General features: G+C 44.4%; 1 protein-coding gene across 17 annotated transcripts in view; it reads left to right on the plus strand.

Annotated features, from left to right (window-relative positions):
- The window catches only part of TEX14 (testis expressed 14, intercellular bridge forming factor), a 142,966-nt gene extending 139,701 nt beyond the window's left edge, over positions 1 to 3,265 (plus strand). For 13 of the 17 annotated variants that reach the window (XR_002518118.2, XM_021929097.2, XM_021929105.2 and 10 more), the window contains 3 exons: positions 76 to 185; positions 2,098 to 2,149; positions 2,897 to 3,265. Coding sequence is in view for 14 of the 17 variants with exons in the window: in XM_021929097.2 (XP_021784789.2) it covers positions 76 to 185; positions 2,098 to 2,149; positions 2,897 to 2,933 (199 nt within the window). In the remaining 3 variants the exon portion in view is untranslated. The other 4 variants (XR_002518120.2, XR_002518119.2, XM_021929102.2 and 1 more) reach the window with 2 other exon arrangements.
- Positions 3,266 to 10,031: the final 6,766 nt, after the last annotated feature.

Below are 10,031 nucleotides of genomic sequence, written 5' to 3' on the forward strand. Positions count from 1 at the left end.
TTGTTTTGTTTTGAGTACAGTCCTATTTTCTTGGCTGTTGTGCATATGTTTTGATTCCCCAAATCGTTGTTACAGGGAGATAAATATCAAAGATCAAGAAGTTGGTGAAGACAAGAGAAAAAGGGAAGATAGCATCACGCCAGAGAGAAGGAAATCAGAGAGTGTTTTAGGGACTTCTGAAGAAGGTATGAATTAATGAGTATTTATAATGTAGTCTGTAGTCCTTAGGCTTTGATGTGCATCAAAGTTATTTAGAAATGTTTCCCAGATGCTATACATAATCCTCCTGCCTTTGATAATTTATTTTTCCCTGCAGTTCAGCCCAGGTATTCTGTTAATTGCCAATCATAGCTTTATCACAAAAACAGTAATAACATCCAATTCTATTTCCAAAGCAAGCTTTTGCCCAGTCTCATCATCATTATCTTGCACATTGCCTAGAGAGACATTTGCTTCTTTTTTTTTTTTTTTTAGACAGTTTCACTCTTGTTGCCCAGGCTGGAGTGCAGTGGCACGATCTCAGCTCATCGCAACCTCCGCCTCCTGGGTTCAAGTGATTCCCCTGCCTCAGCCTCCCCAGTAGCTGAGATTGTAGGTGCGCGCCACCACGCCCAGCTAATTTTTGTGTTTTTAGTAGAGACGGGGTTTCACCATGTTGGCCAAGATGATCTCAATCTCTTGACCTCAGGTGATCTGCCCACCTCGGCCTCTCAAAGTGCTGGGATTACAGGCGTGAGCCACTGCATCCAGCCAATGTTTTGCTTCTAATTGTCCAACGTCTTCAAAAGAGTTTTAAATTTAGCTCACATAGCCGGGCGCGGTGGCTCACGCCTGTAATCCCAGCACTTTGGGAGGCCAAGGCGGGCGGATCACAAGGTCAGGAGATCGAGACCACAGTGAAACCCCGTCTCTACTAAAAATACAAAAAATTAGCCGGGCGCGGTGGTGGGCGCCTGTAGTCCCAGCTACTCAGGAGGCTGAGGCAGGAGAATGGCGTGAACCCGGGAGGCGGAGCTTGCAGTAAGCCGAGATCGCGCCACTGCACTCCAGCCTGGGCCACAGCGCGAGACTCCGTCTCAAAAAAAAAAAAAAAAAAAAAAAAAAAATTTAGCTCACATAGATGCTTCAAAATCCAATAAGAAATCACATTTATGGACTTTAACTGGAGTCTATAAGTAATGTAAAAATTATAAATTAACCTTAATTTTAAAACTATTTTGATAGAGCTTGAAGGCTTCTGATATGCCCTTTACAATGATGCTTTCCCATATTTAAGTTCTTCCTACTTAGGGAAGTAAGAGACATTAACTCTTTCAGATCATCTGGTATTCCTTTCATCCCGTCCTGATTTCCTACTCATTCTCCCCATCTCTGCCCTGCTTTGTGCCCCAGAATGCTGACCCTAGTGGACTGTATCTCCTGGACTTCCTGTTTGCCAATGACAGGCCCCAGCAGAAGATTAAGGGGGCTAGAGAGAAGTTGGGGTATTACTTTGCCTCCCTGCTTACTTCAGCACCTTGTACCTGGTAGAAGTGGTGTCCCTCCACAAGTGCGGCTTCTGTAGGCAGCCCATTCATCCCAATTCCAGCTCTCATTAGGCTCTGGTAACTGACCTCTTATCTCCAACACTCAGTTCCTTCAGACTTAGGCTTCCCACTGCTGCTAATCACTGGATGCCTTGACATTCCTTGTTTGTTCCCTTAACTCTAAATAAACCTCTGTATGTAGTCACTTCATTAAGGATCTTTATTTGAACCAGCCATGGGTACATTCTGTTTCCTCCAGAACCCTGACTGCAACAGGGCCTAGAGCGTGTAGACATTTAGCTATTAATAGTATTGATTTCACTGAGAAGATAATACAGGGACTTTGTGAATTAGTGTCATTAGTGTCCATTGCTGTGGCAGGAAACTATAGAATGTTAGGAGGGGAACCCATTAACTGTGTTTTTAGAAAGAGTCTATCTGGCAGAATATAACAACCATTGTAGGTAAAACAGTCTACCCTAAATGAGAGGGAGCACTAATATGAATACTGGCACCCTTTGACCTAGAAAATAATCATGTTGTTTTTTCCTTCCTCTTATATTTCATCAAGATGAACTAAAACCTTGTTTTTGGAAGCGACTAGGTTGGTCCGAATCATCCAGGTAATGAGATACGAGATGTTTGTAGATCAAAAGTCATATTTATAGACAACAGAAGCAGAATTAAAAACATTTACCAATGTCTAAATACACATTAATGACAAAGACTTGAATTTAGACAAACTCGCTCAATGTTTAAAATGTTAGTGTTTATAGTTAATTAAAATGTAAAGTGAAATTAATGCCAACTTTGATTAAATAAGTGATAGAGTCAGCATAAGAACAGTTTTAGGCCGGGCACGGTGGCTCACGCCTGTAATTCCAACACTTTGGGAGGCCTAGGTGGGCAGATCACCTGAGGTCAGGAGTTCAAGACCAGCCTGGCCAACATGGTGAAACCCCGTCTCTACTACAAATACAAAAATTAGCTGGGCATAGTGGCAGGTGCCTGTAATCCCAGCTACTTGGGAGGCTGAGGCAGGAGAACCACTTGAACCCAGGAGGCAGAGGTTGCAGTGAGCCGAGATCAAGCCATTACACTCCACCTGGGGAACAAGAGCAAGACTCTGTCTCAAAAAAAAAGAACAGTTTTAATATGGAGAGAATACAGAAGATGCTGCCGTGAATTGCTTTTTCGTCATTTTGCCTTTCCATGACACACTGTTGGTCATAATCGCCCTTGATTATAAAGACCAAAATCTCTTTCCCTTGAATTTAATTGAGTAGAAAGAAGATGTGGTTTGTGTCTTTAAAAAACATACACACCAACTTGAAACTTCCTTTTTTGTTCTTTAAAAAACATGTGCATAGGATAATCGTGCTGGATCAGAGTGACTTGTCAGACTGACTGTAATTGGATCGTAGATGGACTCCTGGCCTGAGTTTTAAGTGTCCTGGTTGTGAGCTCCTTTCTTCTCTTTCTGCTTCAGTTGCTATCAGGGCAGCAGTTCCAGTTCTGTAAGTCTCCCTTTGTTCAGCTGCCACAATGGACATCATCGTTTGGCCCTCTCTGTTAGCAGCACATTCAACCATTTGTTTTCAGTCAGATTTCTGAAAAGTGAGAGGTAGTTTTGATTGTAAAAATTTTTGGTTGTGCCTAGAATGGCTTTGGTTTTGTTGATGTTAATTTTCAAAAACTTTAACTCTTGTTATATAATAAAATGTTTACTTTTAATAACAGATTTCGCTGTGTAAGATGTATTTCTGAATTTGAGTTGTTGGGAGTTGTGGGGAGAACTGCCACCCAAAGAGGCTTCAATTTCTGACAAATATGCAACTACTGCTACCACCCATTATACATACTGGTACCAGTCATCTGTGTCTCATAACAGAACTACAGCTGAGAGTGCCATATTTCCATTCCAGCTAGAATTGGCTCACACAATCAAAGTATAGGTAGTGGCCAGATGTGGTGGTTCACGTCTATAATCCCAGCACTTTGGGAGGCCAAGGCAGGAGGATTGCTTGAGCCCAGGAATTCGAGACTGGCCTAGGTAACAGAGGGAGTTCCCTGTCACTATAAAAAATTAAAAAATTAGGCAGACATGATGGTGCATGTCTATAGTCCTAGCTACTTACAAGGCTGAGGTGGGACGATCACTTGAGCCCAGGAGGTTGAGGCTTCAGTGAGCTGTGATTATACCACTGCACTCCAGCTTGGGTGCAGAGTGAGACCCTGTCTCAAAAAAAAAAAAAAAAAAGTAAGTACAGGTAGCAATAAAGTCCTAAGATAGTTTGAACTCGTTAAGGTGAACAAATATTATCTCCATCTATTTTGTATTGTACCACTAAGATCATAGCATTGTCTCTAATTTAGCCTGTTGTGACCACTGGCCAGATGCACATGTGCAGTTTTTTTTGTTTTTTGTTTTTATTTTTGTTTGGAGACACAGTCGCTCTGTCACCCAGGCTTGAGTACAGTGGTGCGATCTTGGCTCACTGCAACCACCAACTCCCGGATTCAAGCGATTCCCCTGCCTCAGCCTCCTGAGTACCTGGGACTACAGGCGCATGCCACCACACTCGGCTAATTTTTTGTATTTTTAGTAGACATGGGGTTTCACCGTGTTAGGCAGGATGCTCTCAATCTCCTGACCTCATGATCCGCCTCCCTCGGCCTCGCAAAGTGCTGGGATTACAGGCGTGAGGCCTGGCCTGCAGATTTTTTATATACCTTCACCAACCTCCAGTTTGGAATCTTCATGATGAATAAAAACATTTTACTTTCTTTTTTTTTGAGACAGAGTCTCACTCTGTTGCCCAGGCTGGAGTACAGTGGTACCGTCTTAGCTCACTACAACCTCTACCTCCTGGGTTCAAGTGATTCTTGTGCCTCAGCTTCCCGGGTAGCTGGGATTACAGGTGTGCACTCCCACAGTACACACTATCACACCCAGCTAATTTTTGTATTTTCAGTAGAGACGGAGTTTCACCACATTGGCCAGGCTGGTCTCGAACTTCTGACCTCAAATGATCCGCCTGCCTTGGCCTCCCAAAGTGCTGGGATTACAAGCGTGAGCCACTGTGCCTGGCCATGAATAAAAACATTTTCTTAGAAGCTATGTGCTGTTGTGCAGTACTAGTCAGCTAACATTTTATTATTCTGTCTTGGTGAGTAAATAGTAGGTCTTTTGTTTGTGAAAACTGAATAGTTCTTATTGTAGATGGTTATATTCATACTTCTTTGCACTCAGAAATTTTAGCCTGCACAGATAAAATGAGAAGGTATAAATCTATCTGACCATTTTAAAGTAAGGAAACAGTTGCTTGCTGTTGTAACCAGAGGAAAAAACACCCAAAAATGAATTAGTTTATAAATAATACTAGGTGAAGAAAAGTTTGGTTTTCTTTTTTTTTTTTTTTTGAGACGGAGTCTCGCTCTGTCGCCTAGGCTGGAGTGCAGTGGCCGGATCTCAGCTCACTGCAAGCTCCGCCTCCCGGGTTCACGCCATTCTCCTGCCTCAGCCTCCAGAGTAGCTGGGACTACAGGCGCCCGCCACCTCGCCCGGCTAGTTTTTTGTATTTTTTAGTAGAGACGGGGTTTCACCGTGTTAGCCAGGATGGTCTCGATCTCCTGACCTTGTGATCCGCCCGTCTCAGCCTCCCAAACTGCTGGGATTATAGGCTTGAGCCACCGCGCCCGGCAAAAGTTTGGTTTTCTTAGAGGCAGGATCTCACTTTGTTGCCTAGGCTGGAGTGCAGTGGCACAATCATGGCTCACTGCAGCCTTGAACTCCTGGACTCAAGTGATCCTTCCACCTCAGCCTCCTAAGTAGCTCGGACTACAGACATGGGCCACCACACCTGACTTTTTTTTTTTTTTTTTGAGACGGAATCTCTCTGTTATCACCTGGTCTGGAGTGCAATGGCATGATCTCGGCTCACTGCAACCTCTGCCTCCCAGGTTCCAGCAATTCTCCTGCCTCAGCCTCCCAAGTACCTGGGATTACAGGTGCCTGCTACCACGCCTGGCGAATTTTTGTATTTTTAGTAGAGATGGGGTTTCACCATGTTGGTCAGGCTGATCTCGAACTCCTGACCTCAGGTGATCCACCTGCCTTGGCCTCCCAAAGTGCTGGGATTACAGGTGTGAGCCACTGTGTGCGCCTGGATTTTTTAAAACAATTTTTAGGAGAGATAAAGTCTCCCTATGTTGCCAGGTTGGTCTGAAACTCCTGGGTCAAGTGATCCTCCTGCCTCAGCTTCCCAAAGTGCTGGGATTACAGGTGCGAGCCACTGCTCCTGGCCTGGATGAAGAAAATTTAAAGGATACAAGGATTTAAAATACACCATCTTCCTCTCATAAAACGTATTCTAATCGATGAGACAAAACCAACATATGTACAAATGTAAGGACCAATAATAGACATATCAGGATAAATGATGAGCTATATTATGATGGCATTAATTATTAGTATTCATAAAGGCTACAAGTCCTAGTATACAAGTTCCTGCTGATAAGGACTGTAATCTCCTTTATTCAGAGTAGACTCTTCTGTCTGGCCAGTGACTGTAATATTGGCCAATATTAACATTTATAATATTGGCAGGTATTATTTATTGGTTATAGAGCAACTGTGATGTGCCAGTTACCTTACAAACATTAATCCTTTTCTTGCACATAGCAGTCCCACTGTGTTTTCTTTTCTTTTCTTTTTTCTTTTCTTTCAGATGGAGTCTCACTCTGTCACCCAGGCTGGAGTGTAATGGCACAATCTCGGCTCACTGCAACCTCTGCCTCCTGGATTCAAGCAGTTCTCTCACCTCAGCCTCTGGAGTAGTTGGGATTACAGGTGCATGCCAGCACACCCAGCTAATTTTTGTGTTTTTAGTAGAGATGGGGTTTCATCATGTTGACCAGGCTGGTCTTGAACTCCTGACCTCAAGTGATCCACCTGCCTGGGCCTCCCAAAGTGCTGGGATTACAGGCATGAGCCACCGTGCCCAGCTACTGTGTTTCTTTAGTATGCGTCTTCTCCCACTCTCATCATCTATTTCAGACTTCCATCCTTCACTTTGCATAAACTCTTAACAGATGACTTTACCTCCAACTTTACAGAAAAAATAGAAGCCATCAGATGGGAATGAACTCAGCTGCCTGCCACCAAACCAAAACTACTAACATGGCCACATCTATCTGTGTAGAACAAAACAACAGTTGTAGGTGAAGCAGTCTGCCCTGCACTAGAGATGGACTTATTCTACACCTATTCTTTTCACTTTCCTTCCTGTTATACTGAAGGAGGTGTCTCTCTTCCTGTCCTGGGCCAATATCATCTTTTTTCCACTCAGGGTTATCTTTCCCAGGTTATCATTTCTCTTTTTAGTAGCTTCAACCCACCCCTCATTTTTTTTTGAGACAGAGTTTCACCATGTTGCCCAAGCTGGACTCAAACTCCTGAGGTCGAGTAATCCTCCTACCTCAGTTTCCCAAGGTGCTGGGACTACAGGCTCTTGTCACTGAGCCTGGCTTCTTCTTTTCTTTTCATCAGCATTAACACACTTGGATTTTCCTATCTTTAAAAAGCATTTCCTGGATCTCACCTAGTTTTCCAGCTACTGTCTCATCTCTCTCCTCCCATTGCAACAAGAGTTCTTGAGAGAGTTGTCTACACCTGCTATCTTTAGTGCCTTACCTCCCACTACCTCCTCAGCCCATTAGAATCTGAATTCTACTTCCATTCTCTAGCAGTCATTTAAGATCACAGTGACACAGAGCCGGGCGCTGTGGCTCACGCCTGTAATCCCAACACTTTGGGAGACCAAGGCAGGTAAATCACCTGAGGTCAGGAGTTTGAGATCAGCCTGGCCAACATGGCAAAACCCTGTTTCTACCAAAAATACAAAAAAATGAGCTGGGTGTGGTTGTGCATACCTGTAATCCCAGCTACTCAGGAGGCTGAGGCAGGAGGATCGCTTGAACCCAGGAGGTGGAGGTTGCAGTGAGCTGAGATCCTGCCACTGCACTCCAGCCTGAGCAACAGAGCTTGACGGTGTCTAAAAGAAAAAGAAAAAATGAAAAAAATCACAGTGACTCTTACTCCTAAATCTGATGGACACTTCGGCCTCCTTGTCATTTGCTCTTTACCTATTCCCTTGGCTTTCCTGATGTCACACTCTGGTTTTCCTTCTATCTCTGTTGATTACTCCACCTCAGCCTCCTTTGGAGGTTCCACCTCTATCTTTTCTTACTGCAAGTTCTTCTCCTAAGAGACCTTGTTCACTCCCATGGCTTCAGTTAGTGTCTATGTATATATACTGACAGCTCCCAGATTTGTGTTGTAGTCTAGGACTAGATTTCTCTTCTTAGCTCATATTACTACCCATATGTTTGATGTCTCCATTTGGACTGAACTCATAGTCTTAACTTTCTCCACCTCCAGCATTCCCCTTCCAATCAGTGGTATTGCTGTCCAGTCAGCCACTCAAACCAGAAACCCAGGAGTCATCCTTGACTCTTCTCCCATTCCTTTACTCCTTACATACAAAAAAAAAAAAAAAAAAAAAATCAGGCCGGGTGCTTTGGCTCATATCTGTAATCCTAGCACTTTGAGGGGCCAAGGTGGGGGTATTGCTTGAGGCCAGGAGTTTGAGACCAACCTGGTCAACATAGCAAGACCCTGTTTCTATAAAATATTTAAAAATTAGCCAGGTGTGGTGGCATGCACCTGTAGTCCTAGCTACTCGAGAGGCTGAGACAGGAGGATTGCCTGACCCTAGGAGTTCAATGCTGCAGTGACCCATGATTGTGCTACTATACTCTAGCCTTGGCAACAGAGCAGGACACTGTCTCAAAAAAAAAAAAAAAAAAAAAAAATCAATCATTGGCAATGCACAGTGGTGCACACCTGTAGTCCCAGCTATTCAAGAGGCCTCCAAAATCTATGTCCTTTATGCCCATTTCTTTCCATTTCTATTGCCACTGCACTAATCCAGACTATAATTAACTCCTCCCTGGACTATTGCAACAGCCTCCTGAAGTGGCTGCTTCCATTCAGTCTCACATTCAACAGATATTTTTTGAATGACTCCTATGTTCCACGTACTACTTTAGGTGCCGGGGTGATAGCGAACAAAGCAGAGTCCCTGCTGTCCTGGAGTTAAATGAACAAATGGTAAAAGCTATGAAGAAAACAAATAGGTTAAAGTGATAATTGGGTCGGGGAGCAACTTAACGTTAGCTAGGGCTATTCAAGGGAAAGTTGCTCTGAAGAAGTGACCCTTGGCCGGGCGCGGTGGCTCAAGCCTGTAATCCCAGCACTTTGGGAGGCCAAGACAGGCGGATCACGAGGTCAGGAGATCGAGACCATCCTGGCTAACACGGTGAAACCCCGTCTCTACTAAAAAAATACAAAAAACTAGCCGGGCGAGGTGGCGGGCGCCTGTAGTCCCAGCTACTCTGGAGGCTAAGGCAGGAGAATGGCGTGAACCCGGGAGGCGGAGCTTGCTGTGAGCCGAGATCCGGCCTCTGCACTCCAGCCTGGGTGACAGAGCGAGACTCCGTCTCAAAAAAAAGAATTAAAAAAAAAAAAAAGATGTGACCCTTGAGCGTTGATTGGAATGATGACAAGGAACCAGTCTTGTGACTCTGGGAGATGAACATGCCAGCAAGGGAATGGCAAGTGCAAGGCCCCACAGGAAACACCGAATTAGAGCAGCAGAAGGCTGGTGTGGTGGTGGAGGGTAATCCGGGGGGAGGCTGGTAGAGTAGAATAACCTGTAGGGAGGCTGATAGGAGACGAAGTGAGGCTGGAGACTGAGGAGGGTAATTATAGACCATGGCAAAAAGTGGAAATCCAGTGGAAGGTTCTAAGTAAGGGGACGGAGTGGGGTAAAACAAACTGAGCTACATTTTTTAAAGATTTCTTTAATACTCTCTCTTCTCTACTTTTTCTCTACAATGATCTTTTTATCATGAAAAAATAATTGTTTTATTTCCTTGTTAAGATCTTTGCCCATAGCTCTTAGACATAACTGGATTCCTCTCAGTTCTTCAAATACATCATGGCACATGCTGTTCTCCCTGCCCAGAATGTCCTTCCTCATAGGGACCTCATTTTTCAGTTCTTAAGTTATTTACACTTCACTTCCTCGGGGAGTTTTCCTGAAGTCCATGAACCTTAGAGTAGGTTAGGGCCCTCTGTAAGATACTCCCATTTTTCGTTGCCTGCCCTCTCCCTGCCAACACACATAACCACTTTTTTTTTTTTGTTTATTTCTGAGATGGAGTCTTGCTCTGCCGTCCAGGCTTGAGTGCAGTGCCACAATCTCGACTCACTGCAACCTCCACCTCCTGGGTTCAAGCGATTCTTCTGTCTCAGCCTCCCAAGTAGCTGGAACCACAGGCGCGTGCCACCACACCCGGCTAATTTTTCGTATTTTTAGTAGAGACAGGGCTTCACCATGTTAGCCAGGATAGTCTCGATCTCCTGACCTCGTGATCCAC

Source organism: Papio anubis, chromosome 17 (assembly GCF_008728515.1).
Source record: "Papio anubis isolate 15944 chromosome 17, Panubis1.0, whole genome shotgun sequence".
In the NCBI taxonomy this organism is placed as follows: Eukaryota; Metazoa; Chordata; class Mammalia; order Primates; family Cercopithecidae; genus Papio; species Papio anubis.